The following is a 26,344-nucleotide window of genomic DNA, read 5'->3' as shown; positions in this document are numbered from 1 at the left end:
CAATGTCGCCAGAGGCATTATGTTTTCAGGTTAGCCGTCCGTCCGTCCGTCCGTCCGTGATAGGTTTTAGTTACAGCGATAACTTGAGAACGGCTAAAGGGATCTTCGTCAAACTTGGCACAGGTATGTATAATGATGTAAAGATTAACTGATTCGATTTTGGGGTCATGAGGTCAGAGGGCAAAGGTCAGAAGTCATGTTAGGTAGAAATACTGTTACCGTGATAACTTGTGAACCAGTGATGGGATTCTGACCACATTTGGTACACTTATGTAGAATGATGTAAAGATGAACTCGTTAGATTTTGGGGTCAAGAGGTCAAAGGTCAAAGTCTGTAACAGGTCTATAACTTCAGAACGGCTGAAGTGATCTAATTCAAACTTGGTGCAGGTATGTATAATGATGTAAAGATTACAACAACAACACACAACATGCATTTTAAGGCCATGTTCCCTGCTAGAGCGGGGGTTAGCCTTGCGGTCCCCATGACAATCTTCTCCATTTTGCCCTATTTTCTGCATCTCTCCTTGTTAACCCCCTTGCCCGCATTTCTTCTTCCACCATCTTTAGCCAAGTCTTTCTCGGTCTTCCCCGTCCTCTACTTCCTTCTACATTAACTTCCATCACTCTTCTCAACCAGTCACTTTCATCCTTCCTCAATACATGACCAAACCATCTCAACCTGTTCCTCTTCACAGCATCAATCACAGGCAATATTCCCATCATCTTTCGCAATTCATCATTTGTCTTCCTCTCTCTCAACGATACTCCGCACATCCATCGAACCATTCGCATTTCCACCCTTTCCAGCCTTCGTTGCTGCTCTACGTTCATTACCCATGTCTCGCTCCCATAAATCATAACACTTCTCACACATGCAGCATACACCTTTCCCTTCAGCTTCAGCGACACTCTCCTCCTCATCAGCACGCCACTCAGTTCCCGAAACTTCTTCCATGCACATCTCACTCGAGCAACCGTTGCCGAGTCTGATCCACCTTCTCCATTCAGCATGTCTCCGAGGTAGCAAAATGTTTTCACACCTTCCAGCTTCACGCCGTCTCCAAGATCCAACTCAACATTTCCTCCATCTGCAGCTCCCTCTGTGCACACCTTACATTTGAATGTAGCTGCCACACTGGTTAATGACCCTCTCAGACCACTACATTTTTGATGAACCCACTCAGCACACATTGTACATTGAATGGAGTTCACTCCGACACCCTTCCTGCACACAGCACACGGCCACTTCCCAGTTCTTTCCACCTCACCACATGCTTTACCACTTGCCATCACCTTTGTCTTTCCGATATTCACCTTCAGACCTTTTGTCTCCATACATTCCTTCCACTTGTTCAGCTTTTCCTTCAGTCCATCCATACTTTCCGCAATCAACACCAGATCATCTGCATACAACAACTCCCACGGTAAACCCTCCTTTACGGTCTGAGCCAGCACCTCCATCACAGCTACAAATAGTAGTGGACTTAGTACCGACCCCTGATGCACTCCCACCTTCACCTCAAACTCACCACTGTTCCCGTCCTTCGTCCTTACAGCTGTGCGTGCTCTTTTGTACATTGCCATCACTACTCTGATCAACCATTCCTCCACTCCTAACTTCCTCAATGCCCATGTCAATACTTTGCGTGGAACCCTATCGAATGCTTTCTCCAGATCAACAAACCCAAAAAACAACTTCTTCCTCTTATCCATGTACTTCTCCTGCAACTGCCTCACAATGAAAAGCGCATCTGTCGTTCCTCTTCCTGGCATAAATCCAAACTGCATTTCGTCGATCTTCACTTTCTTCCTTATCCTCCTCTCCAACACCCTTTCCAATACCTTCATTCCATGCTCCAATAACTTTATCGCTCGGTACGAGCCACACTCCAGAGGGTCACCTTTCCCCTTGTATAGAGGGACGAGGGTACTCAGTTCCCAATCCACTGGAATGCGGCCTTCTTTCACCACCAGATTACAGATCTCTGTCATTCTCTTCACACCCCAACTTCCTGCTGCCTTCAACATATCTCCCACAACTCCCGTCGGCCCTCCCGCTTTTCCACTCTTCATTGCTTTTATCGCTTCCTCAACTTCCTTCTCAGTTATCTTCTCTGCCGGTCCTAAAACTGGGTTACTCTCTATGTTGCCATCCCATTCATTCTCTGTATTCAACAGCATTTCCATATATCTTTTCCATCTTCCTTTAATTCCATCTGGGTCGACAACGATTTGTCCCACTTCATCCTTCAAGCAACTCACCCCCATCACATCACACCTCTCTTTCGCTATCTGCTTTGCAATCCTGAATACTGCTTTCTGACCCTCTTCCGAATCCAAGCGTTCTCCGAACATTTTCCTACATGCCTCCTGCGCCTTTGCTACCTCTTTCTTTGCAGCCTTCCTGGCTGCCTTATAACTTTCATGCTCTGCTGTTTCTGCTCCCGTACCCTTCGCCTTCTGCCACTCTTTGAACTTCTTCCTCCTCTCGTCAATCCTCTTTCCAACCTCAACATCCCACCACCATGTTTCCGAGTGCCTCAGTGGTCCTTTTGTCCATCCACATACCTCACCAACGGCTCCCAACAGACTAGCTTTCATTGACATCCAACCACTTTCAAGCTCAACCACATCATCCTCTACCCTACTCAGCCTCTCTTTTAATGCCTCCCTTACTGTCACCTCTTTCAACCTCCACACCTTCATGCTTGGTTGGTACTTCACCCGCCGAGCTCTCCTCGCACCTTTCACCCTTATGTCGCAGACAACCAAGTGGTGCTGTGAAACAGCCTCCTCCCCCGGGATCACCTTTGTGTCCCGGAGGTGCCCCCTATCTCGCCGACGCACCATCAGGTAGTCAACGGTTGTCGTCGACCCACCTGACGTGTATGTAACAAGCTTATTGTCCTCTTTCTGGAACTGAGTATTACAAATCAACAAATCAGCTCCATCAGCAAACTCCAAAATCCTTTCACCTTCTCCATTTCTCACACCATATCCGTAACCCCCATGAACTCCCTCAAAACCATCCATACTCCTTCCCACATGTCCATTCAGGTCTCCTCCCACCACAACAACTTCCTCATCTTTCACGTTTTCCATCAGCTTCTCTATCGCACACCAGAATGATGTAAAGATTAATGGATTATAATTTGGGGCCAAGAGGTCTAAGGTCAAAATCTGTTGTAGGTCTATAACTTGAGAACGGTTTAAGTGATCTAATTCAAACTTGGTACACAAATGTACAATGATGTAAAGATTAACTGATTAAATTTTGAGGTCAAAGGTCAAAGTCTGTAATCGATCTATAACTTGAGAACGGCTAATGGGATCTAATTCCAACTTGGTACAGATATGTATAATGATGTAAAGATTAACTTTTTAGATTTTGGGGTCCCGAAGTCAAAGGTCAGAGGTCATATCAGGTAAAAATGTGATAACTTGTGAATAGCTGAAGGGATTTAAATTAAAACTTGGTACAGGTATGTATAATGATGTAAACATGAACTGATTAAATTTAGGGGTCAAGAGGTCAGATGTCATGTCAGGTAAAAATGTGATGACTTGAGAACAGCTGAATGGATTTAAAGCAAACTTAGTACAAGTATTATAATGATGTAATAATGTGGGCAGAGGTATATATCGATCGAAGTCGTGACGTCGAAGGGTGTCATTCTTGTTCAAACATGCTACCTACATCATTCAAGGTCGTGTTCATACCGACCGTGCTTTTTACTTCCTTCATTCTCGTAGTTAATGCATTGCTGTCGATGGAACCCTTTTCTACCCTTGCCCAATGGGGTCGTTTTCATCATCTGCATTATTAACCTCTCTGGCCAATGTTATGGAAACCTCATTCCTGCATGCAAGATAACTTGCTATACAACACTCTATCCCACGAACAGGCAGAAAGCAGTTGTTTCACTCTGCAGATTTGGAATTGATGCGGTGCTAGTCTTCACAAATGTGACACGTCTTTCAATCCTGGAAAATATAAATCTCACCCTGTCATGCCAGAAGGATCGTGAAGTTAAACCACCTACCTATTTCAATAGTCAACTAGAACGGCACTTGGTAGAGCACGTAGTTCCACCAGGCTGAACAATTTACGTTCTGTTTCGCACTGATAGGCCGGATGTTGAAGAACATGGCCCATAAGTCATGTAGAAGCTTTACTTTTTTGTAAGTGGAATTCTGTCTCTCCAACAGATCATGCCTGAACTAGAGGGTGTCTGCCATCACAGTGCCTGAGACCAGAAACGGGCCAGGCCACAGTCACAGGGCTGGGTATTATGAATGGTAAGGTGCTGCAAGCCTGCACCTCAGTTAAGAACGGTAAGGAATGGTATGGTGCTACAATAAGAAATGTAAGGTGCTTCAAGCCTGCATCTCCTCTTGTATTTCCTTTTCATTTTACAAGGTTGTTATACAATTAAATGTATGAAATCCATACTAATAAAATAGCCTGTGTGTATGTGTGCTTGTCAGCACCATAGCTCCATCACAATGATAGCTATAAATTTAAAACTTTGTATGCATACTGTGGGGTCCCCAAGGATGTGCACCTGCACCTGGGTATGTTTTTTTTTTTTAATCGATGCAGTTTGGTTGTAAGTTCGGTATATGCAACAGACAAATAGAGAGGAGGTACACAAAAACATTCGAGTTTTTTTTATTTTAAATAAGGTTGAATTATCGGAAACTGAACAGAGAATATTTGTCATGCGTAGCATCCACCAACTAATCAGCGAACTATGATTTACAAACTCTGGGAATGAAAGGTAAGTCAATTAAAGCTTCAATTTCAATATTCCCATGCCATATTCCTGCTTCTCACTTTCTCTCTCCCTGTCTCTTTTATTTATATTATAGGTGGCTGGAAATATGATAGCGTATAAAATACCGAAAGCTTTAAAACTATGCTTTCAATGTTTGCCCAATTTCCATTCCATATGTCTGTCTTCTCCTCTCTCTATCCCTTTCTCTCTCTCCCACCCTTTCTCTCCAACCCTCTCTCTCTCTCTCACTTTCTCCCTCTCATCAGTACAACATTCATCCTTTATTTCACAGCCTGGCTCCCACCAAGAAAAGACAATCAACACGAAGCAAACTGGCAAAAAATCGGCTTGCAAAAGCGGCTTCCTGGGCTTCTAAGACACTAGCCAAAAGAGAAGGACGACTTGCAAGGAACTGGGTAGCAGCAACAAATGCTCCTCGAGAAAATCAAACACCAAAAAAATCTTCAGTGCTATGATAAAGTATGAAAATGTAAATAAATCAATTTTTCAGCTCACCACCAAGATTAAATGCACAGTTTAAGAGGTTTCTGGGATGAACAAAATCGAGGAAAATGTTTCAAGCTATATCCCATATCTAAAATAGGTTAAACATTTGGCACATACGCATGCACACACGTCGCTGGAGGCTGTAGTTGTATACGGCCCTTCACTAAATCAACTGTGTATTCAACCTCAATGAATACACACCTTGCTTGATGCTCACGTAGTCACTTTCAAACGTAAAAACAAATTATGATTGCAGAGTAGAATAGTTCTCGTGCCAACGTGCAGGGGGGGAGGGAGGGGAGGATGGGGAGGACATCCACCTCAACCCCGCTATTCGTGGGGGATACATTCCTGGAAAGTGCCGCGAATTATGAAACCGTGAATGGTAGGGCAATGTTTCAATGGAAAAAGGGGGGATTGGTTCCTGAATCGCAAAAATCCACGAATGTCAAGGAGCAAACCACAAATGGCGAGGCAAATCCCGGAAATGTCGAGGCAAATCCCGCGAATGTCGACGAAAATCCACGAATGTTGATGAAAGTTCTGCGAATGTCGATGAAAATTCGCTAATTCATGCTGTGCCATTGTTTCAAAGGGGGGAAAGGGAGACAGCTAATAGATACTGTGGAGTGTTTTCATTCTGTACAGTAACTTGCAGGGATGATGTGTTATGCAGATGGTGGATTATCTCACGAAGCAATGTTTACCAGATATAGGATATCCTGCGAAGCAATTTTTACCATCTGTGGGATATCCCGTGAAGCATGTCGCAAAACATTGTTTACGTGCGACCAGCGGGATATCACGCGGAGCTGTTCACAGTGTGAATGACGGGATATCCCGTGAAAGCTGTGAAAACGCTGAGCACAGCGCAGGTCATGCTTGCTGCTCGTAAATGTTTTTTTGCATATGTCCAGCTGCTTTGTGTGTGGCCGGTTGACTCAGCCTGCATAACATTTTCCATTGAAAGATGGGTTTTATAAATGTTATGGTTGCGGCTCGTGAAAAAAATATTTGCACCTGCGAAAAACCGCGAATACACGGGACATATGGCTGCGAATGGCGAAGCAGAAAAAGAAAAAAAAAGAACTGCCTTTTAAGGCTATTTTTCCCCACAGAGCGGGGGTTGGCCTTTCTTTTTCCACCGTGGTCCCCTTTTTGAAGCAACGTTTTATGGCCGGATGCCCTTCCTGCCGCCTACCCTGTTAGTCGCCTCTTGTGACACGCAGGGAATTACCATTGAGCTGGCACTCAATTTGCCGACCCCGGAAGGATGACAGGCTGAGTCAACCCCCCTGGCATTAATTCAGCGATTTACCGGGATTCGAACCCAGGATCCTTGGTATGCCAAGCCAGCACCCTAACCGCAAACAGCAGGGTCCGACTGTATATGATAAAGCAGGAGTCCGTCCATCCCGAAACTACTCACTCAGTATTGAGGAATTTCGGAAATCTCATAACTACCTTATGACACACGCTGGGACCCCAAAATGTTCCATAGAAAATGATTATATTTCCTTTTCGTAAAATATACAACTGAAATGTTTACTAAATGCTGTCCCCCTGTCATGTGACCAGATCCTCAGCTCTGATTGGTGGAGGTTTGTGAGGGACATACATACATACTTGTTTGTTTACATCCATACACCAGACAGGCTACGCCGTAAAAAAAAAAAAAACCTGGTGTCGAGCACTGTTTATTATTTTGTTCTATCCCAGAGTGAAAACAAAATCTATTTGAATGTGCTATTAGCATGTGGTGCTGCAAACTTGGAACATGTATTGCTTCAATTTGTCATTTAATGTGCCGTGGACTTTGGGGATTGTGTGGCATTTTTTATTACTATTCGGTTTATAGATGCCTATATTCTTTCCAAATATTTTGCTTTAAGCTGTGTCAAATTGGCACTATCTGCATATGGTGCAATTGTTGGTGGTGGAGGTTATAGCACAGACTGATAGGCCAAATGTCATTTACCTATGTCATACTTACAGTACAGTTAACTAATAATCTTTCAGGGCTGAATACATATCCCATTGACCTGATTTGTATGAAACAGCATTCTAAACTTCCTATCTCTACAAAAGATTGACAATGATTTGTGTGCAGGTGATATATATGCTGTAAAAGTGGAATGCCAACAAGACGACAAAGATTCGTCTGCTTCAGAAGATTTGAGATTTGCTTCTGTAAAGGAAGATATAGATGATAATCGTACGATAAACAGCAGTGTTGCCTGTTCAACAAATGGTGAGCAGAAACGTGTTGTGGATGTTAAAGATCCTTCGGTATCCTATATGCAGTTTGCCAAATATTCTGCTTGGAACTTGCTGTGTAATGAGCGCTCTTTGTATTGTGACTATTAGCACTATTTGAAGCTGTTTCATCAGATATGGATGAGATAAGCTGTTGATCAGTAACGTGCAACATGACGTTCAACATCGGCAAGTCACACATTCTCATTTGTCTCCCGCTTTGTAAACAGCCTGTGAATGTGACATCTGAAGGGAATGGTGTCAACGGATAAGAGTCATCAAATTTGTTGTCCCTCTGGTGCATTTTACAAGGGCATTAGAATGGTTTGAAACTGCAATGCTCTCCAATTTTTTATTTTTTTTTACTTTTGCATTTCTTTAAGCCCCAAACTACTCTAGATACTGCCTTCTGCCTCACAATTAGGTAAATTATGTCACATTTTGGAACATACGTTGATGTAGTTTTGAAGTGTCGTCTTTCAAACTTACGTCACGTGTCAGTTTTTATGTGCCAATTTGCAATCAAAACATTTCGAAATTTAACAATATATGGTATGTTATAAAAAGTATTGTAATATGTATTGTTTAAAAATTCAAATTACAGTAAACTGGCACAGAGGTATTACTGTTGTCGTAATTACTTCTAGAGGTTAATATTGCATTGCATAGCAGAGCTTAGTTATCTCTTGATATGCATCACTTTACGTATAGACAGACATCATCCACCCTTCCTAATGTGTGTTTAAAAACTTCTGTATATTTAAAACTTTCCAAATTTCCTTGTGGATGGTGAAACCTGCAGCTGCACATTTCCACCTCGCTGAAGCCGAGTTTTCCAAACCAAATTTGTCCTGTTTTTGTGTGTCATTCGTCAATTTGTTGCTGGTTCATCCCATTGCAGTATTTCATGTTAATTTGTTAGTTCTTTTGTGTTATTTGTTTCTTATTATCAAGGCCTTAACAGCCTTTTCAAGGCCTGACTCAGATAGAAATTTGCTTTTTGCAAATCTGTCCTTGTTCCTGTGTGCTTGTTTCATGTTCCTGTGTGCTCCACTTCTGTTTCCTCAACTTTATCCTATCCTGCTTCCTATTTCGATTATTTCTCCTCATTTCAAGAAGTCAGAACAAAACAAATAAACAAAACGCCCCTATATTTTATTTCGCACCAAAACTATTCTCATTTACATTGAATTGCCTTCTTCTGAGTGACATTTAGTTCTATAGTCCTCCAACCCTTATCTCTCCAAACGGGTTTTGGTGTCCATGAAACCATGAACGTAGCGGCCTGAAACTTTGCATGCATGCTAAGGGAACTCCAAAGGAGTGCATAAATGAAAACTGAGTGTTTGTGTAAATTTAAACACCCCTTTTGAAGATAATTATCGGCCTTGTTAAATTAAAACAAAAACAGGCTTTATCCTTGGTCGGCCTGCATTCATCTCACAGGAATCTTAATACCCCATTTTGTTTTTGCCTAACAAAAAAAAAATACCTCTCACGGGCTAATTAAAGTATTTTAATCAAAATCTGTGTTCAGATTTGAGGATCGGAGCTGGTGAGCGAAATACGTTTTTAAGTATGGAGTGAAATCTGAAAAATTAAAGAAATTACTGATTCTTATAACTAAGCGTATACCTTGCTAGCAATAAGCAAAGCTGTGCTCCCTCCTTCTCCATATTTACACAAGAAAATGTGAAATTGCCAAACCATTAATGTAACCTTTTCCACTGTTATTCCCAAAGTGTAACTTCATTGAGTGCAACAAAAATCATTAAGCAGGCGAAGGCTCCCACAGTGTGAATTGTGGGCGTGGCGACCGTGGCTCGGTTCTCCGTGGGAACATCCTCTGTGTTGGGAAGGCAAAATAAATTAGAGGTTTAGCATGAGTACAGCAATGGGACAAGTGAACTGCAAGGTTTGAGAGAATTGTGAAATATTTTCAGTTGCTACAATGCAATGAATCCCCACACCATGGCAGGATGGCTGAGAGGTACACACACTTGCTCTAACTCAGTGGTTCCCAACCTTTTTGTACTCGCGACCCCTTTCTCAAAACCCCGAAACACACGCGACCCCCCTGCCATCAGCCGTTTCAGTTTTACAAATTTTTCTGAGAAGGAAAAGGGAAGAAAGAGAAAACAATCATTAATTCATCAATTTTTACAAATTTTACTACAATATTCCTTGCACATTATAAAATTCGGGTAATTTTAGTTAGTTAGTCAAACCAAGCTCATCATTTTTTCTCACTGCCATCCATCGTCACACAATCCATGATCGACATCACTAACATATCATCATCTCTCCAACCTAGCTAGTGGGATGATTGGGGTTGCATCTGAGCAGCGAGTCTTGGAATTTGTGGTGGGGTGTTTGTAAGAGCCAAGAATCCAATCTGTTCCTGGTCTTCATTTTGATGTGGACGAGGGTAGAAAATCCGGCCTCACAGAGGTAGGTGAAGGCACAGCAGAGTTCTTTGAATAGACGAGTGTTGAGTGCCCCAGCCTTCACGTAATTCACAATTTTGATCACAGAATCGAGCACTTCCCGCAGAGTGGCAGGAAGCGTTTTACTGGCGAGAGCATATCGGTGGATCATGCAGTGGATGCCCTTAGCTTGGGGAGCCAGCTCCTTCACTCTTGTCTGGAATCCTGACTTCGATCCTAGCATAGCTGGTGCTCCGTCCGTACAAACCCCGTGCACGTTTCCCCATTGCAGACCTTCGGTATGAAAAAGGTAGAGACCTTTTCCATGATGTCAACAGCTTTTGTAGTGGTTTCAAGTGCACTACAGAAGAGGAATTCTTCTTTGATGTCGTCTGAATGAATGTACCTCACGAAGACAAGCAACTGAGAACATGAACTCACATTCGTTGAGTTGAAAGGAGAACAACGGAGAATCTTTGATTTCATGCAAAACCTGCTCTTTCACATCCATAGACATATGAGAAATACGCCTCTGAAGAGTATTATTCGACAAAGATACTTGCTGCATCTTCTTCGCGCTGGCTTCCCCGAGAACGAGCTTCACCATCTTCAACATGCAGGGTTTGATAAGTGTCTCTCCAAAACTATAGCCAACTCCACCGGCACAACATTATGTTGTGTGTTCTAGGTATCAGCGAAATGAAAGTTTCGGTAATGTTCCCTTCTCCCAAGGCTACCAAGTTCTCCCAAGGCTTCTCGACCCCCCAGCTCACCCTCCGCGACCCCCTAGGGGGTCGCGACCCACAGGTTGGGAACCCCAGCTCTAACCTAACCTGTCTTGCCTGGGTTCTAAACTTGTCTCCCTCCTTAAAACCTGGTGGAGCCTTGTCAAGTCAATCTTTTGTGTATGCTCACCTTCCATCCCTTCGCTTACTTCAAATGGAACCACAGCTCTGCTCGTGAGATGGTCGAATACCTCAATTCTTTGTTTTCTTCAAAATATTGTGTCCTTAATCTGTCTCTCTCACTGTGTCCACCCTTCCCAGTTGTACCCAAGTACTCCTGGACTCTGTGTCTTTTGCACCTGAGAAGGTGGAAACATTTCTGGAAACCCTCGACTCTGACTCTGCAACTAGACCGGACGGTATCGGCTCACGTGAGTTGGTGGAGTGTTAAAAGTCCTCCTGATAGCTGCCGCAAGGGACAGTGCGATGTGATGTGGTCCATCATCTAGACTTCTCCACAGTCACAAAACTCATCCGGCCTCATCCTCTATCGGTGGAAGATGCTGCCGCAACGGCCCTGTCCAGTGCAGAGCCTTTTGAGGGCTGTCCATTGCTATGTGGGAGTGTGAAACTGGGTGGAGCATTAGTTGGATTATTCACAATATGTTTATTAGGAGCTGTGGCAGCCTCCCAGGTGGCTCTCCACAAGTCTGCTTCGCTTGGATGGGCACCAGTAAGGAGCTCGGCGTGATTGCATGGTGGTTTTCGGGACTTGCGACATTATGGATGTTCAAGAAGGTGGTGGGCTGGAATTTTGGCAGCCAAAATGTGGCTGAAGTATCAGGTTGACAGCACATTCCTTCGGATGGCTTGTGGAGCAATGTTGCAGAGAATAGGAAGCCACTCAGTCTTTGTTGACATGGTCCCAGCCAGCCAGACACTGTTATCATTGCGGCATTTAATTGAACGTCGATGGCCTTTGTATGGGCAATCGTCGACCAGACTGCCACACAATACTCTGCTGTTTAGTGTGTGAGGGAAAAAGTTGCTGTGTGTAAAGTGTTAGCTCCCCTCATTGTTCTGGCCAGTTTCCGGACGAGGTTTGCCCGTGCCCTGCTCATTCGGTCGGTAGGTCTCCAGGGTGGGAGTTAAATGGGATAGTATGGCCCTATCCATCAACTTTCCTGTCACTTATAGGGTGGTAATTGCAGGGCAAGTCTGCTGGCTTACCAGCTTTTAGGATGGCAATAGCATTAGCATTCTTTTAGGCTGCAGGAATTTTCAGTCATCGACGGCGGTAAAATAGCCGCCAACCTAGTACGACCCTTTTCTCCGGAATTTCTAAGGAATTCATGAACAATTATATCTGCCCATGCGGCTTTGCCATTTTTGGTTGCCGAAAGTGTGGCCTCAATGTCTTTCTTTGTATATGGGGCTGACAGCTGTCTGCTCAAATGGCTTTGTTGGAGGTTTCGGAGATAGTCGGTCCTTTTTTACCTCCTGCTTTAGTGGTTTGGGGGTCAGTGCCTTTGAGGTCTGGGGAAGATGAGACACTATGGAATCAGGGGAGACACATGGGATGGTAGCAGTATTGTTTTCTGCGGCATACAGTTTCTTCAGCAATGCTCATGCCTTGCGGCTGCTGTGGGTGAGGTCTGTTGACTCCACCAGCTCCTTTCAGACTTTCAGGGTCAAGAGCCTGGTTCCCAGTTTTGTTGTGCTCCTTTCGGGGCCTTTCAGTCTCTATTGTCCAGCCAGGTGTGTAGGCCTTGCGGAAGCCGCTCGGTGTCGTATCGGTGGCAGCAGAGGAATGAGGTGCACAAATTTTGCAGATTTAGCTAGGACAGGTGGTATAACCCCGATCTTGGATACAGCTGCTTTGGTGAAAGCGGTCCAATCCACTCCAGAAGTTCCACCGTGATTTTAGCTTGGAGTACACCAGTGGAATCTCAATGCCAATGTGGACGACAGAGGGGGTGGCGTTGGCTTTTTGGGAAGGGAGCAATAACTCTTCTCGATGCCATCATTGGTCGTCCTCTGCCATCCTTTGTCATGAAGCGGAGGTTGGGATTTGTTCCCGTCTGCCACCGTCCCGAGTGGAAGGTCTTTGGCTGCTTTGGGTCAAACAGTATGTTAAGATCGGTCATACACACCCAATTGGTTTGCTGTTCTCTGGTCCCATCATTTTCCCTATATCCCCATTGAGATTTATGACTCTTAAAGTCCCTGATGTAAACCACCAGGGGTGGTTATATTGGGGTATGGCATGTAATGGCCATGTTTGTATAACAGCTTGTGCGCATGCTTCGGGCGGCTGGCTTAGGATCATCGAATTAATACGAGGTGGGGTTGACTTAGCCTGTCATCCTTCCAAGGTCGGTGAAATGACTACCAGTGTACTGGTAATAGAGAGGGCACAACATCAGCAGCAAACCGCGCCCCCAGAAATGATTGCAAACCATCAGCCAAAATGTCTGCATACTGTAGCTACTCGCTCGCCAGATCCAAGCCTGTCCCCCTGCATTTATTTATCCCCCTTATTCTACCAATGGTGGAATCATCTCATTTTTACCCATGTAGAGCAGAGGGTATTGCATTTGGGTCCGTTTGTTTTTGTTTTGTTACTTGCCAAAATCGAAGATTTTTCAAGTATATTGGTCAGTTGCGTTTGTTCTCTGTTTGTCTGTTTGTTTGTCACCGGCCTACAGGTCACAATTCTAAACCGATCGTCACGAAACTTCACGAAGTTGTAGAGGTCGTCCCAATTGAGAAGCCTATTGATTTTGAGGTCAAAGGTCATCTGGAGGTCAAATTTCTAAAATCGTCATTTTTAATCTGATTGACTTGAAAATTGAATTGCATTTGTATATTGAGTCACTAAATTGGGGAATGAACTTTTTTTGAGGTCAAAAGGTCAAAGGTCAACTCAAGATCAAATTTTCAAAATCGTCAATTTTCATCTGAAAAGCCGTCAATTTCCATCCGATTGACTTGAAAATAGAACAGCATTTGCGTATTGCCTCACTCAATTGGGAAACCAACTATTTTTGAGGTCAAAAGGTCAAAGGTCAACTCAAGTTCAAACTTCTAAAATCATTTTTCATCTGAAAAATCGTCACTTTTCATCCTGTTGACCCGAGCTTTGATCAAGATCTTCAATTTTAATCTTGATGACAATTTGCTGTATCAATGGAAAACATTTGGGTTTGGGGGGGGGGGGGGGTGGGCGGATTTTGCAAGTATCGTGCTCCGCATGACGTCTTCTTTTTAAGTCAGTCGCCTACATGTCGCAATTTTCAACTGATCTTCACGAAACTTCACCAAATGGTTGGTCATGAGCAAGAAGCCTATGTTTTTGGGTCAAAAGGTCAATAGGTCAACATAGGCCAAAGGTCACCAACTTTGTCAAATTTCTAAAATCCTCAATTTTCATCTGATTGACTTGAAATTTTAAGAGGATTTGCATATCTGGTCACTGATTGATTTAAACCACCAACTATTTTTGAGGTCAGCATAGGCCAAAATGTCAACATAGGCCAAATTTCTAAAATCCTCAATTTTTATCCGATTGGCTTGAGATTTGAAGAGGATTTCCATATCTCATCACTGAATTCAACCACCAATTATTTTTGAGGTCATCATAGGCCAACAACTTATTTTAGGGATTTCACAAGTATCGTGCTATGCACGACATATTTCTTGTTTGTCTGTCTGTCCGCACAGAATGTGTTTCTCTGCATTTCTCTGCAGTATGCATTTCTCTGCAACCGTTGGTCGATTGCCAACAATAATTTTTCACCATAGGATCGCCTCCTCCTGGATAATTTAACTGATAATTATGAAGTATGTCACACAGTACGGGCACCATCTTGGAAAAACCGAAAAACTTTGCACCTCTATATCTCCGAAACCGCTCATGGAACAAATTGAAACATGGCTTATTGTCAAGTACTCCCCATGGGGAACAAAATATATTTATGAGGATGTCATTGGTGCCTTCATTATTAAGTCATAATTTGACGCATGATCTACACAAAAATCGCATTATTTTTGTGTCGATGAATCGCAGAGAATTAAATTGACGAAATCATCAGTCAAGTGGTTCAGCAACCATATTGGGTTGAACATAAATCGACGTCAGCAATAAACCACACAAACACAGCAGCTAATAAACACCACACAAAATACACCACACACACGTCCTGGCGAGGGTATACAAGTCTAATTGCTCTTGTTTTTTTGTTGTTGTTGTAATTTACTTTCAGGACTGAATACATATACTGTACATTTCTATTTCATAATATTGTAAACTTCAGGGCCCTGCAGATGATTGACAATGCGTTGTGTGCAGGAGATATCTGTCTTGTAAAAGTGGAAAACACACAAGGCGATGAGGATTCTCCAGCCCTAGAATCTTTGAAATGTGTTTCTCTTAAGGAAGATCCAGATGATGATCATACTACAAATTGCATTTTTCCCTATTCTGCAACTGGTGAGCAGAAAGGAATAAAACATTTAATCTATCTTTTTCAGGATAAATGTATTTTTTGTGGATTTGTTTTTTTAATTGTGTTAAATATTTTGTTGGTTACTTCATGTTCTTTTTTTTGACAGAACAATCGGGAAGTAACTTTGAACATGTATTGGCCCCGCACTGTTTCGCAGTGAACAAGATTGGTGTTTTGAAGCAACAATCACAAGATCAAGATGCATTGCTTTTACAATACCAATCCAGCTCCCATCAACACAATGCAAAGGTTGAGATAAAACCTTCAAAATGCAAAAAGGTTCTCAAAAAGCGAAAGTGTAATATTTGTAGTAAGGCTTTTCCTTCACAGATCAGCATGAAAAAACACATGATTATGCATACAGGAGAGCGCCGGCACAAGTGCTTTGCTTGTGGTAAGGATTTCTCTCGAAAACGTGATTTGAACTTGCATACGAGGGTCCATACTCAAGAGCGTCCATATAAGTGCTCTGTTTGTGGTAAAGATTTCTCTCTGACACATAATTTGAAATTGCATATGAGTGTTCACACAGGAGAATGCCCATACAAATGCTCTGTTTGTCGTAAAGAGTTCTCTCGAAAACGTAATTTGAAATTGCATATGAGGGTCCATACAGGAGAGCGTCCATACAAATGCTCTGTTTGCAGTAAAGAATTCTCTCAGACACGTAATTTGAAATTTCATATGAGGGTCCATACAGGAGAGCGTCCATACAAGTGCTCTGTCTGTGGTAAAGCTTTCTCTATGAAAGCTAGTTCGAAATTGCATATGAGGGTCCATACAGGAGAGCGTCCATTCAAGTGCTCTGTCTGTAGTAAAACATTCTCTCAAAAGGGGAGTCTGAATTTGCATAGGAGGATTCATACAGGAGAGCGCCCATTCAAGTGCTCTGACTGTGGGAAGGGTTTTCTGCAGAAATATATGTTAGACGCACATACATTTGCACATACAGGAGAGTACCCATACACTTGCTTTGACTGTGGGAAGGGTTTTCTTTATAAGAATTCCTTAGATGTACATAACATTACGCATACAGGAGAGTGGCCATACAAGTGCTTTGATTGTGGGAAGGGGTTTCTTCACAAATGCACCTTGGATGGACATAAATTAACTCATACAGATGAGTGTCCATTCAAGTGCTCTGACTGTGGGAAGGGTTTTCTTTATAAACATCCTTTAGATCTACATAAATTAACACATACAGGAGAACGCCCATGCAAGTGCTCTGTTTGTGGTAAAGCTTTCTCTCGAAAAGATCATTTGAAATTGCATATGAGAGTCCACACTGGAGAGTGTCCTTTCAAGTGCTCTATTTGTGATAAGAATCTCAGGTATAAACACACCTTGAAAACACACATGATGACCCATACTGGAGAGCGCCCGCACAAGTGCTCTGTTTGTGATAAGAATCTCAGGTATAAAAAGACCTTGAAAATTCACATGATGACCCACACGGGAGAGCGCCCATACAAGTGCTCTGGTTGTGATAAAAGTTTCTCTCGAAACAGTAATTTGAAAATGCATATGAGGGTCCACACAGGAGAGCGTCCGTACAAGTGTCCTGTCTGTGGTAAAAACCTATCTGAAAAGAGAAGTCTGAAATTGCATATGAATATCCACACAGGAGAGTACCCATACAAGTGTGTTGTCTGTGGTAAAGGATTGTCTGAAAAGAAAAGTCTGAAATTGCATATGAAGATCCATACAGCAGAGTAGCCATAAAAGTCCTCCATTTGTGAAAAGGATTCTACTTGTAAAAAGAGCTTGAACATCCATCAGACCATCAGCACCAGAGAGCGCCTGTAAAACTGATTTGTCTGTGGGAAAAGTTTCTCATCTCGGGTACTTGAAATTGCACATCAGGGCCCACATAGTCCTTACAGGTTATTGCTATTTATTGTGTTTTTAATAAGTTATTGTATTGTTCTGTGCTGTGGGGTGTTCCCAGCAGGACGCATGAACAAAATGTGAAGTGTAACAGAGAATTTCCTTTGAAGTGTTCTGTTTTTGTTTGGTTTTCTTTTTTACGTCTCTTCAATCTTCGAATCGGAATTCTGCTGCATTCCCCTAATAGTTTCTTTTCTCACTATCTTGTTATCATGTGCATAAAGTGTTTTCATGAACCACTCTTACTCAAAAATAAACAGTTGCAATGAATGCAGTCTAAAATGGAGACCTTTGAGCATGTCTCTCTTCTTCATTTCCCATTACTATTTCAGCTGCCTATCTTGTGTTGTAGCTGCTGTTTTGTTTCCATAATTGCAAAATTCCTTTTCCAAAATATTCATAATTTACTGCTAAAGTTTCTACACCGTTGACTTATCTGATACCCTGGATCATCCTCTGGATAATTGTGGAAATGGGTCCACCTTTGGCCACCTTTAGGCAGAACAGTACAAACTTCTAAGAAGTAGGTGGCTGACAAATATATCTCTGCAGATTTGGAACAATATAAAATAGTTTACCTCCTTAGATAGCATCACAAAAGTACGAAACTGCTCCCTCTGTGCATGCTAAAAAAGAGGGTACATTTGTTTTTGTACATTAAGATGTTCAGCATTCACAATTTTGCCATTTACTGCATTTGCAAACATTTACTGGTTTGGTGATATATCTTGATATAATTGTGATTTTGAGTTTCCACCCAAACGTCACTGCTTTTTCTCCATCCGAAGGTGGGTGAGAGGTTTCATAAATTTCTTGATACAATTTTGATTTTCCACTCATACGAAACTGCTCTCTCTCTCTCTCTCTCTTGGCCTGTAAACTGCATTCACGAGTTCAGGTCAGGTCAGGTATGGGAGCATGCACCGGAGCAGTACGTCGCCACATCCACTTTCCGACGGTACTCCACGGGCCTCCGACTGGCCATCCCCCAGGCTGATGCCTGGGCCATCCCTATCTCCTTGAGAAACCGATCAACCTGCTGAAACCATGAGGCACGCGGTCGGCCTGTTGGCCTCATCCACTCAGGAGGCTCCCTTGCTGAGAGTATCTGGTGAGCTGGATCAGCGTCCTTAAAACGAGCCACATGTCCATACAGCTGCAGCTGACGCTCACGGACCATACAGGAAACAAATCTCGTCTGAGTCTCTCTCAGCAACCGCTTGTTGGACACAAAGTCCGACCAGCGATAGCCAAGGATTCTCCAAAGAGACTTGGTTCCGAAGGAGTCAAGTCTCATTCTCTGGCCCTTGGTGAGGGTCCAAGTCTCGCATCCGTAGAGCAAGACTGGAAGCACCAAGGGCTTAAAGACTGACTTTTGTCCTCCTGCATAGATACCGACAGCGCCACACCCCATGATCCAGTGAATCCATGACTCCCCAGGCCAGACCCAGACGTCTATCAACTTTAGACTCACAACATGCGGAGACATGAATAACACTGCCATGGTAAGTGAATCTCTTCCTGACCTCAACATCTTCACCACAAACAGGCACAGACATCACAGCAGCATCCAAGATGTCATTGAAAGTCTGGATCTTGGTTTTGACCAAGGAAATCCATAATCCCAGTGGCTCCGTCTCCTCATTCAGTGCCCGGGAGGCCAGTGTCTCCTCAAAGATGTCTGCATAATCTGCGAAATCAAGGTCAGAGATCTTGACACTCCCAAACGATGCACCGCAGCCGGACCTCTCCGACATCCTCCCCAGAATCCAGTCCATACAAGTGCTGAAGAGTGTGGGAGCCAGTATACACCCTTGCCGAACTCCAGTAACAACTGGAAATAAGTCATAGATGGAGCCACCACACCTCACAGCACTCTCGGCACCAGAGTATAGTTCAGAGATCAGTTTGATCAGCATTGGTGGCACCCCACGAAGACCAAGAATTCTCCAGAGGGCATCCTGATTCATTGAATCGAATGCTTTGCGGAGATCAACATAGGCTGCAAGCAGCCCCTGACCAAACTCTCACTTTCGTTCAGTGAGCACCCGAAGCGCAAATATACGGTCAATCGTTGACCTCTTTGGTGTAAAGGCTGACTGCTCTGGTCACTGGTGCTTGAGTGGATGGGCGGCGAACCCTCTCAAGATTGATCCAAGCAAAGACCTTGCCCGGCACCGAGAGTAGCATCACCCCTCGGTAGTTGTTGCAGTCCTGGTGATCACTCTTCCCTTTCCAGAGGGTGACAACAAGGCCCCTCTTCCAGTCAATTGGGATGATGCCTGTGCTCCAAACATCGCACAGATCTGCATGCAAAAATACGAGTACAGCATTTCCACCAGCCTTGAAAAGCTCAGCATGGATGCCACAAATCCCATGAGCTTTGCCCCTTTTCAACCGGTTCACCGCCGCCTGTGTTTCCACAAGTGAAGGCGGTTCACAGTTAATTGGGGGAGGGGGGGGGCAGCATTTTAGGATAGCAACACCCCTGACATCAAACTCAACAGCCAGTGGGTCAGCCTGGTATAGCTGCTCAAAGTAACCAGCCCAGCGGGCCTTCACTTCAGACTCCTCTGTCAAGAGGCCACCACCCTCTGCTCTAACCGCAGTACACCTAGGGACAGGCTTAGAGGAACGCAATGCATGGATTCCTCTGGAAGTAGGACAAGAATCACATGTCCACAAGTGATGCTATACCCTTTCGCAGATTCCTAACACATAGGCCTCCTTGTCCGCCCTCAGCAAACGTACAGTTTTATGCCTCGGCTCCCGAAACTCTGCCATCAAGCCTCGCCCTGTGACTCTGGTTGATGCTATCGAGGGTCCCCTGAGAGACAAAGTTCTTGTTTGCCTGACGGTGGGTTCCAAGACAGCCTCCGGCAACATCAAGGATGGTGGTCTTGAAGACACTCCACAACTCCTCAGGATCCCCTGAAGCATCCAGACCCCCCAGGACAAGGAGGCCTTTAGGCAGGAGGATGAGTAGGTCAAGGAGGCCTACTCAACCTGCTCGTAAACGTCTCGGCTACCCTCTCCTCCTTGAGCTTGCTCACATCCAGCCTAGGCTGGGATGATAGCATTTTCTTGGATTTGAGCTGCAACTTCAGAGTTGCTACAACAAGCCTGTGGTCAGTGTTGAGGAACTGAGCACTCCGGTAGACCCTACAGTTCTGGAGCAGCTGCCATCGACCATCAATGAGCACATGGTCAATCTCCTTCGCCACACCACCAGAATTGGAATACTAAGTCCAGCGATGAGGCTGTGCACGCTGAAACGATGAGCCAGCCACCCTAAGTCCGTGACTTCTTGCAAAGCCAAAAACTTGGTGCTATTCTGGTTCACAGTCCCGGATCCATGGGGACCAACTCATGCCTCATAACCATCCCCATCGGTGCCAGTCGATGCATTGAAATCCCCCAAGACTAGAAGAGTATCTCTCCTGAGGCACTGATCAACCACAGACTCGAGCATGGCATAGAATGCCTCCTTCACAGTGAGATCACTTTCCTCAGTCGGAGCATATCCAGAGACCAGGGAAATGACACCCAAGGAGTGACGAATCCTCAGTCTCATAATACACTCGTTGACCGGTGTTACCTCGACTATAATGGGAGTCAGCTTATTGGACACAGCTATAGCAACTCCTTGGGCATGGTAACCGTCAAAGCGACCAGACCAGTAGTAGGTGTAACCACCCACCATGATCTCACCACTCTCCAGCCTCCGAACCTCAGTGAGTGCTACAACACTGATGTTCAAACGCTGAAGCTCAGATGATAGCAGAGACAGGTGATCATCCTCTCTTCGAGTGAGAATGTTCCAGGCACTCACCTGAAGGGACCGCCTCAGGTTAACCCAAGGAGACCGGTGTCTGGTGGATGACACCTCAGCACCACCCCGACACACACCTCCACAACTCAACCCAGGAAAGTTACCCCATGCTTTTCCTCCTATTTATCAAAGAGTGGGAGTCCTGAAGGCTTTGCCCCAATCCCGTCATCCGGTGAGCTGCCCTGCGAAGGGCAGCTGCACAGGAGGTACGTAGTCCCATGGAGTGGGTTTTTTTTTAGTTGTGTTGATTTTGGTGTTCGCAATTTCACCATTTACCGCATGTGTAAGCATTTGCTGGTTCGGTAATATCTAAATACAATTGTTGTTATGTGTTTCCACCCATATAACGCCGAGGGGTGCCAATTTGATTCATACAGCTGCATGAAGAAGTAAATGTGTTTTATTTGCCAGATGTAGGGCGCCCCTTTAAATGAACTTTTCTCGAGCATTACCTGGTTCCTCAAAGAACACAAGGGTAGTCCAGCATGCACACGAGATTTTTTGAATGTCCCTTCTTTTTTTAATAGTTTGCCACATGGCACATACCATATAAAGGGGCCCTTTCTATGCCCTTGGCATTGTCCCCCAATAATACTCTATATGGTTCGAGGGGAAGGATATCAGATGAGGAAATAGGTTTGAGCAACAGTGATTGGGGATGGTAAGTCAGAGGCGGAGGTGCAAAGGAGGATTCAAGTGGGTTTGAATGCGTGGAGGAGGGATTAATGGCAGACAGGAAGATATCAAGGGAATTGAAAGGGAAGGTTCTGATGTCATGTATAACACTGGGCTACTACCTTTATGGTTTGGAAACGGTGACATTGACAGAGAGACAACAACAGAGGCTGCAAGTTTGCGAGAACAACTGGGTCAGTCAGGAGGATTGTGCAGGAGTGAAGAGGGTGGCTAGACGGAGAATGGATGAAGTGAGGGAGGAAATTGGTGCGCATATGAACTTGATGGGGTGATTTGTGAAATGCCGGCTGAAATGGGCTGGACCCGGTGCGAATGGGGGTAGAGCGAATGACAAAGGGAGCAGATATGTTGAAGGAGCAAGGCAGGAGGAAAAGGGGTAGACTGTAGTGGATATGGGAGGATTGTGTGAAAAGGGATATCATTCAGTGAGGTGGGAGTAATTGGAGAGTGGAGAGAGTTGGCTGAGGCCAGAGGGAAGTGGAGGAAGATCATGGTTAAGGCAGGAGCTCCACCCGGTGAGCCAAGACGCCAATCATACGTCATCCTTTTTCTTTTTGTACTTATCTCCCTTCCGCGGATGGTCTGATTGGGTGCCCATGTCTTATGTTGAGCAGGTAGGTAAGGCATAGGGATAAGTTCTGCTCCTCGTCCGTTTTCTTTGCTGTAAATCGCTTGCACCCTTCATTGCTTGCAATTTCCCCTGTTTGTACATTTTAATTACATTTTCAATTTATTTTGATTGCCCTTTTTGTACATTAAAATGATTTTTTGTACATTAAAATGATTTTTTGTACATTAAAATGATTTTTTTGTACATTAAAATGTACAGCCACAGGCTGCATACAAATGAAAATCCGTGGCAATTCGCTCGTGCTTTCCCTCACGAACTTTGTTCAATTTTTTTTGTCCAACCAATAGCAATAGTGTAGGTGTGGTTTTTATCTGGTAGCTAACCAATAATTTTGCCCCATACTTTGCTGTGGGGCTTGATTACCACCCCCTTACTGGACTTGGAGAGGAAGGCTTTATCGAAAGTGTGAAGATGCTTTCCTGCCGAGGGGCTCGCTATTTTACACCGTCGTGGAAATGACTCGCTGACTTGAGCTTCACTGGAGGCAAACCGCATTCGCAGCCCTTCATTCTTATGTACTCCACTCTCTTCACCTGTGGAGATTTGTATCATGTGCCACATTTGCGGCCCTATCTTCTGCAGCGCTTCTCTCTTCACCTGTGGAACTTGGTACCACTTTGCTCCTTTTATTTGGAGCTTCACCTGTGGAACTTCCTCCTTCGCGATCATAGAACCCCTTTCAGTGAGCAGATTATTTTCACAAACGAGCTTTATTATGAAAATATAGAGAAGCCAAATGAATAATTTTGTCAAAAAGTCAATGGTCAATCTCACCTAAAATCATCAATTTTCATGCAATTGACTAAATTTCAATTTATTATTTGAGCGTTGTCATTAAATTTTTCAACCAAGCTTTATTATGAGAATATGGAGAAGTCCTATAATTACTATAATTCACCAAATGTCCCACAGTGATCGATACACTATGATCGTGAATCGTGATCGATAATCGTGTTCACAATCGCTATGTCGTATGTACTCCCGAAACGTGTTTCCTTCAGTTGAATTTTTTTTTTTTTTGTATACAGAATCGAGGCTCGTGAAAGAGCTAACACTTATTTCACAAACAAATCAAACAGACAAACAAAATATATAAAAAGAGGGAGCGGAAGACAAGATGGGGAGAGAAGGGGAAGCACACAATCAACATTTGAGAGCAGGGAGATGTGTGGGAGGGAGAGGGTTTGGGAGGGTTAGAGGGGGGGAAGTATAAAACACAAGGACACCAAGGACTTCCAGGACAGAAGTTGGTATTTCAAAAAAGTGGATTTGGGGTGAAATTAGCGGGGGTATAAAAGATCAAGGTTTTGGATGGGGGAAGACAAGAGATGGTGGTGAACATCTGTTTTAAAAACCTGGAGGGTGGAGTGGGATTGAAGAGAGTGAGGGAGTTTGTTCCAGAGGCAGGAGAAAAGAGGAATGAAGGAGTGAAGGTGAGCAGACAGTCTTGATTTTGGCAGTTTAACCATAAGAGGGTTGCAGGCAGATCTTGTGCGAATATTTGGGGGACAGAGCCCAGAGAGAGCTGGGGGGCAAGGCCAGAGCGGAGTCGGTAGAACAGGGAAAGACCACCAACCTGCCTGCGGTGAGTGAGTGAAAGGCCCTTGGAGTTAGCTTCATCGCGGGAGATTCCAATGATTCTGAACGCTTTGGTTTCAACAGCGTGAAGACGAGCTAGGTGTGTGGCAGGAGCACCAGCCCAGAGGGGAGAGCAGTATTCCATTGAGCTGCGGATGAAAGCCTTGTATGTGGTGAAGAGCTCAGGTGTACCAAGGAAGGACTTCGCACGACGGAGGATGCCCAGTCGGCGACTGGCTTTGGAGGCCAGATTTGAAATGTGGTTTTCCCAGGAAAGATCATGGCAGATAGTGAGACCCAAAAGCTTGAGTGATAGAACTTCTTGGAGAGGATTATTCAGAAAGTGGATGGGAGGGTTGTCCAGTCGGTCTTTTCGGAGAGACATCGTAAGAGTGTGAGATTTGTCAGGATTGAAAGACATGTGCCACTTGTTTGCCCAGTCTGTGATTTTGTCCAGGTCTGCAGAGAGTGAGGAGGCTGCAGACTGCCGATCTGAGGGATGAGGAATGGAGCGACAGAGAGTCGAGTCGTCAGCAAAGAGATAGAGAGGATTTTCAAGAGAGTCAGAGAGATCATTGATGAAGACCAGAAAAAGCACAGGGCCCAGAACACTACCTTGGGGAACTCCAGCCTGAACAGGAAGAGGAGATGAGAGAAACCCATTCAGGGCCACACGTTGACTACGACCAGAGAGGAAGTCCGCCAGCCATGCGTGGAGATTTCCATGGATACCAAAGGAGGAGAGTTTGGTGAGCAGAGCGGGGTGCCAGACCGTATCGAAGGCACGTGAAATGTCAAGGGAGACAGCTCTAATTTCCTGTTTGGCGTTGAGGACCTCCATCCATTGTTGAGAAAGCAGAAGCAGCATGTCCAGAGTAGAGTGACCAGGTCTGAAACCAAATTGATGATCAGAGATCAAGCCATTGGAGAAGAGGAAAGATTTAATATCTGAAGCAATGATGGATTCCATGACTTTGCTGATAATTGGGAGAAGGCTGATTGGTCTGTAGTTGCTGGGATCTGTTTTTGCACCTTTTTTGTGCAAACCGGTGATGTTGGCTGATTTCCAAGCAGATGGCAGATGACCTTGAGCAAAAGAGAGGGTGAAGAGACCAGAAAGAGGGAGTGAAAGAGCAGAAGAACATGATTTTAGGACCCGTGGGCTGATGCCGTCAGGACCAGTTGCAGAATCAGAGTCGAGGGTTGACAGAAACTTTTCCACCTTGTCAGGAGGAAAGGACACAGAGTCCAGGAGCAGCTGGGTACGACTGGGTACGGTGGGTACAGAGAGGGATGGGTTTGGGACACAAGATTTAGAGGCAAACACAGAGTTGAGGCATTCAGCTTTTTCATGTGCAGAGTCAGCCGTTAAGCCGTTTGAGGTGAGGGAGGGGATGGAGGTGGAACAAACACCAGAAACAGATTTGACCAGACGCCACCAGGATTTGGAAGAGGGAGACAGATAAGAGAGTTCGGTCTTGAGAATGGTGAGATATTGTTTCCTGGCTCTCCTGAGGGTGGACACACACTTGTTTCGGGCTTTGTGAAAGGAAATGAGATTTCCTTCCGTTGGATTTGCTTTCCAGGAGACGAAAGCAAGTGTGTGAGCCTGTGGTGATGGTTTGGTCATGTGTTGAGGAAGGATGAAAGTGACTGGTTGAAAAGAGTGATGGAAATGAATGTAGAAGGAAGTAGAGGGCAGGGAAGACCGAGAAAGACTTGGCTAAAGATGGTCGAAGACGAAATGCGGGCAAGGGGGTTAACAAGGGGAGATGCAGAAAATAGGGCAAAATGGAGAACCTTGTCATGGGGACCGCAAGGCTAACCCCCGCTCTTGCAAGGAAAATGGCCTTAAAATGCCTGTTGTTGTTGTTGTTGTTGTCAGTCCCAGTGAGTTGCAGAAGTCTTTTGCTGAAGAGCCATGCCTGGTGAGAGAGGTACCCACACCCAGCCAACTGGCATGGTGACAATTGAAATCACCACATATGAGGAAGAGAGAGTTGGGATGGGTAGATAGAAGTTGGTCCATATTATCAGACAGCGAGATGTAGATGGAGTCATCACTTTTTGGTGGACGGTACAACACACATATGAACAAAAGGTGGGAGCGAAGGGGAAGCCGTAGCCAAAGGCATTCCTGGGGGTGAGGTGGAGAGAGGGCAGTGCAGGGCGAGTGAGGAAGAGAGTTTTTTTTATAAAGATAGCAACCCCACCTCCAGGACGAGGCTCAGGTCTATCATACCGGAGGAGGGAGTAACCTGGGAGAGATACCAAGGAATCGGAGACATCATGAAGGAGGAAAGTTTCTGTTAAGCAGATCACGTCTGGTTTGTCAGAAGCAACCTGTATGGAGAGATCAGTCAAGTTTGAGCGAAGGCCCCGGATGTTTGAGGTCCATACCGTTAATGAAGAGGAAGGGGGAGCATCGGATACAGAACAGGGGGGGGGGAGGGGTAGGGTAAGATGTGGAAGACGAGGAAGTGGTAGGGAGAGCTGTTGAAGGTGTGTCAGAGATTT

General features: G+C 44.6%; 1 protein-coding gene across 3 annotated transcripts in view; it reads left to right on the top strand.

Moving 5' to 3' along the window:
- LOC137415597 (uncharacterized) overlaps positions 1–17,376 on the top strand; it is a 29,152-nt gene extending 11,776 nt beyond the window's left edge. For 2 of the 3 annotated variants that reach the window (XM_068101200.2, XM_068101202.2), the window contains exons 2-5: positions 4,213–4,338; positions 7,399–7,539; positions 15,047–15,187; positions 15,310–17,376. In XM_068101200.2, coding sequence (XP_067957301.2) covers positions 4,296–4,338; positions 7,399–7,539; positions 15,047–15,187; positions 15,310–16,919 — 1,935 coding nt within the window. In that variant the 5' untranslated portion in view covers positions 4,213–4,295 and the 3' untranslated portion in view covers positions 16,920–17,376. The remainder of the gene's footprint in view (positions 1–4,212; positions 4,339–7,398; positions 7,540–15,046; positions 15,188–15,309) is intronic. The other variant, XM_078780511.1, reaches the window with a different exon arrangement.
- The last annotated feature ends 8,968 nt before the right edge of the window (positions 17,377–26,344 follow it).

This window comes from Myxine glutinosa, chromosome 6 (assembly GCF_964187855.1).
Source record: "Myxine glutinosa chromosome 6, kmMyxGlut1.1, whole genome shotgun sequence".
NCBI lineage: Eukaryota > Metazoa > Chordata > Myxini > Myxiniformes > Myxinidae > Myxine > Myxine glutinosa.
Note: the sequence above shows the minus strand (reverse complement) of the source record. Positions and strands in the feature narration are given on the sequence as shown.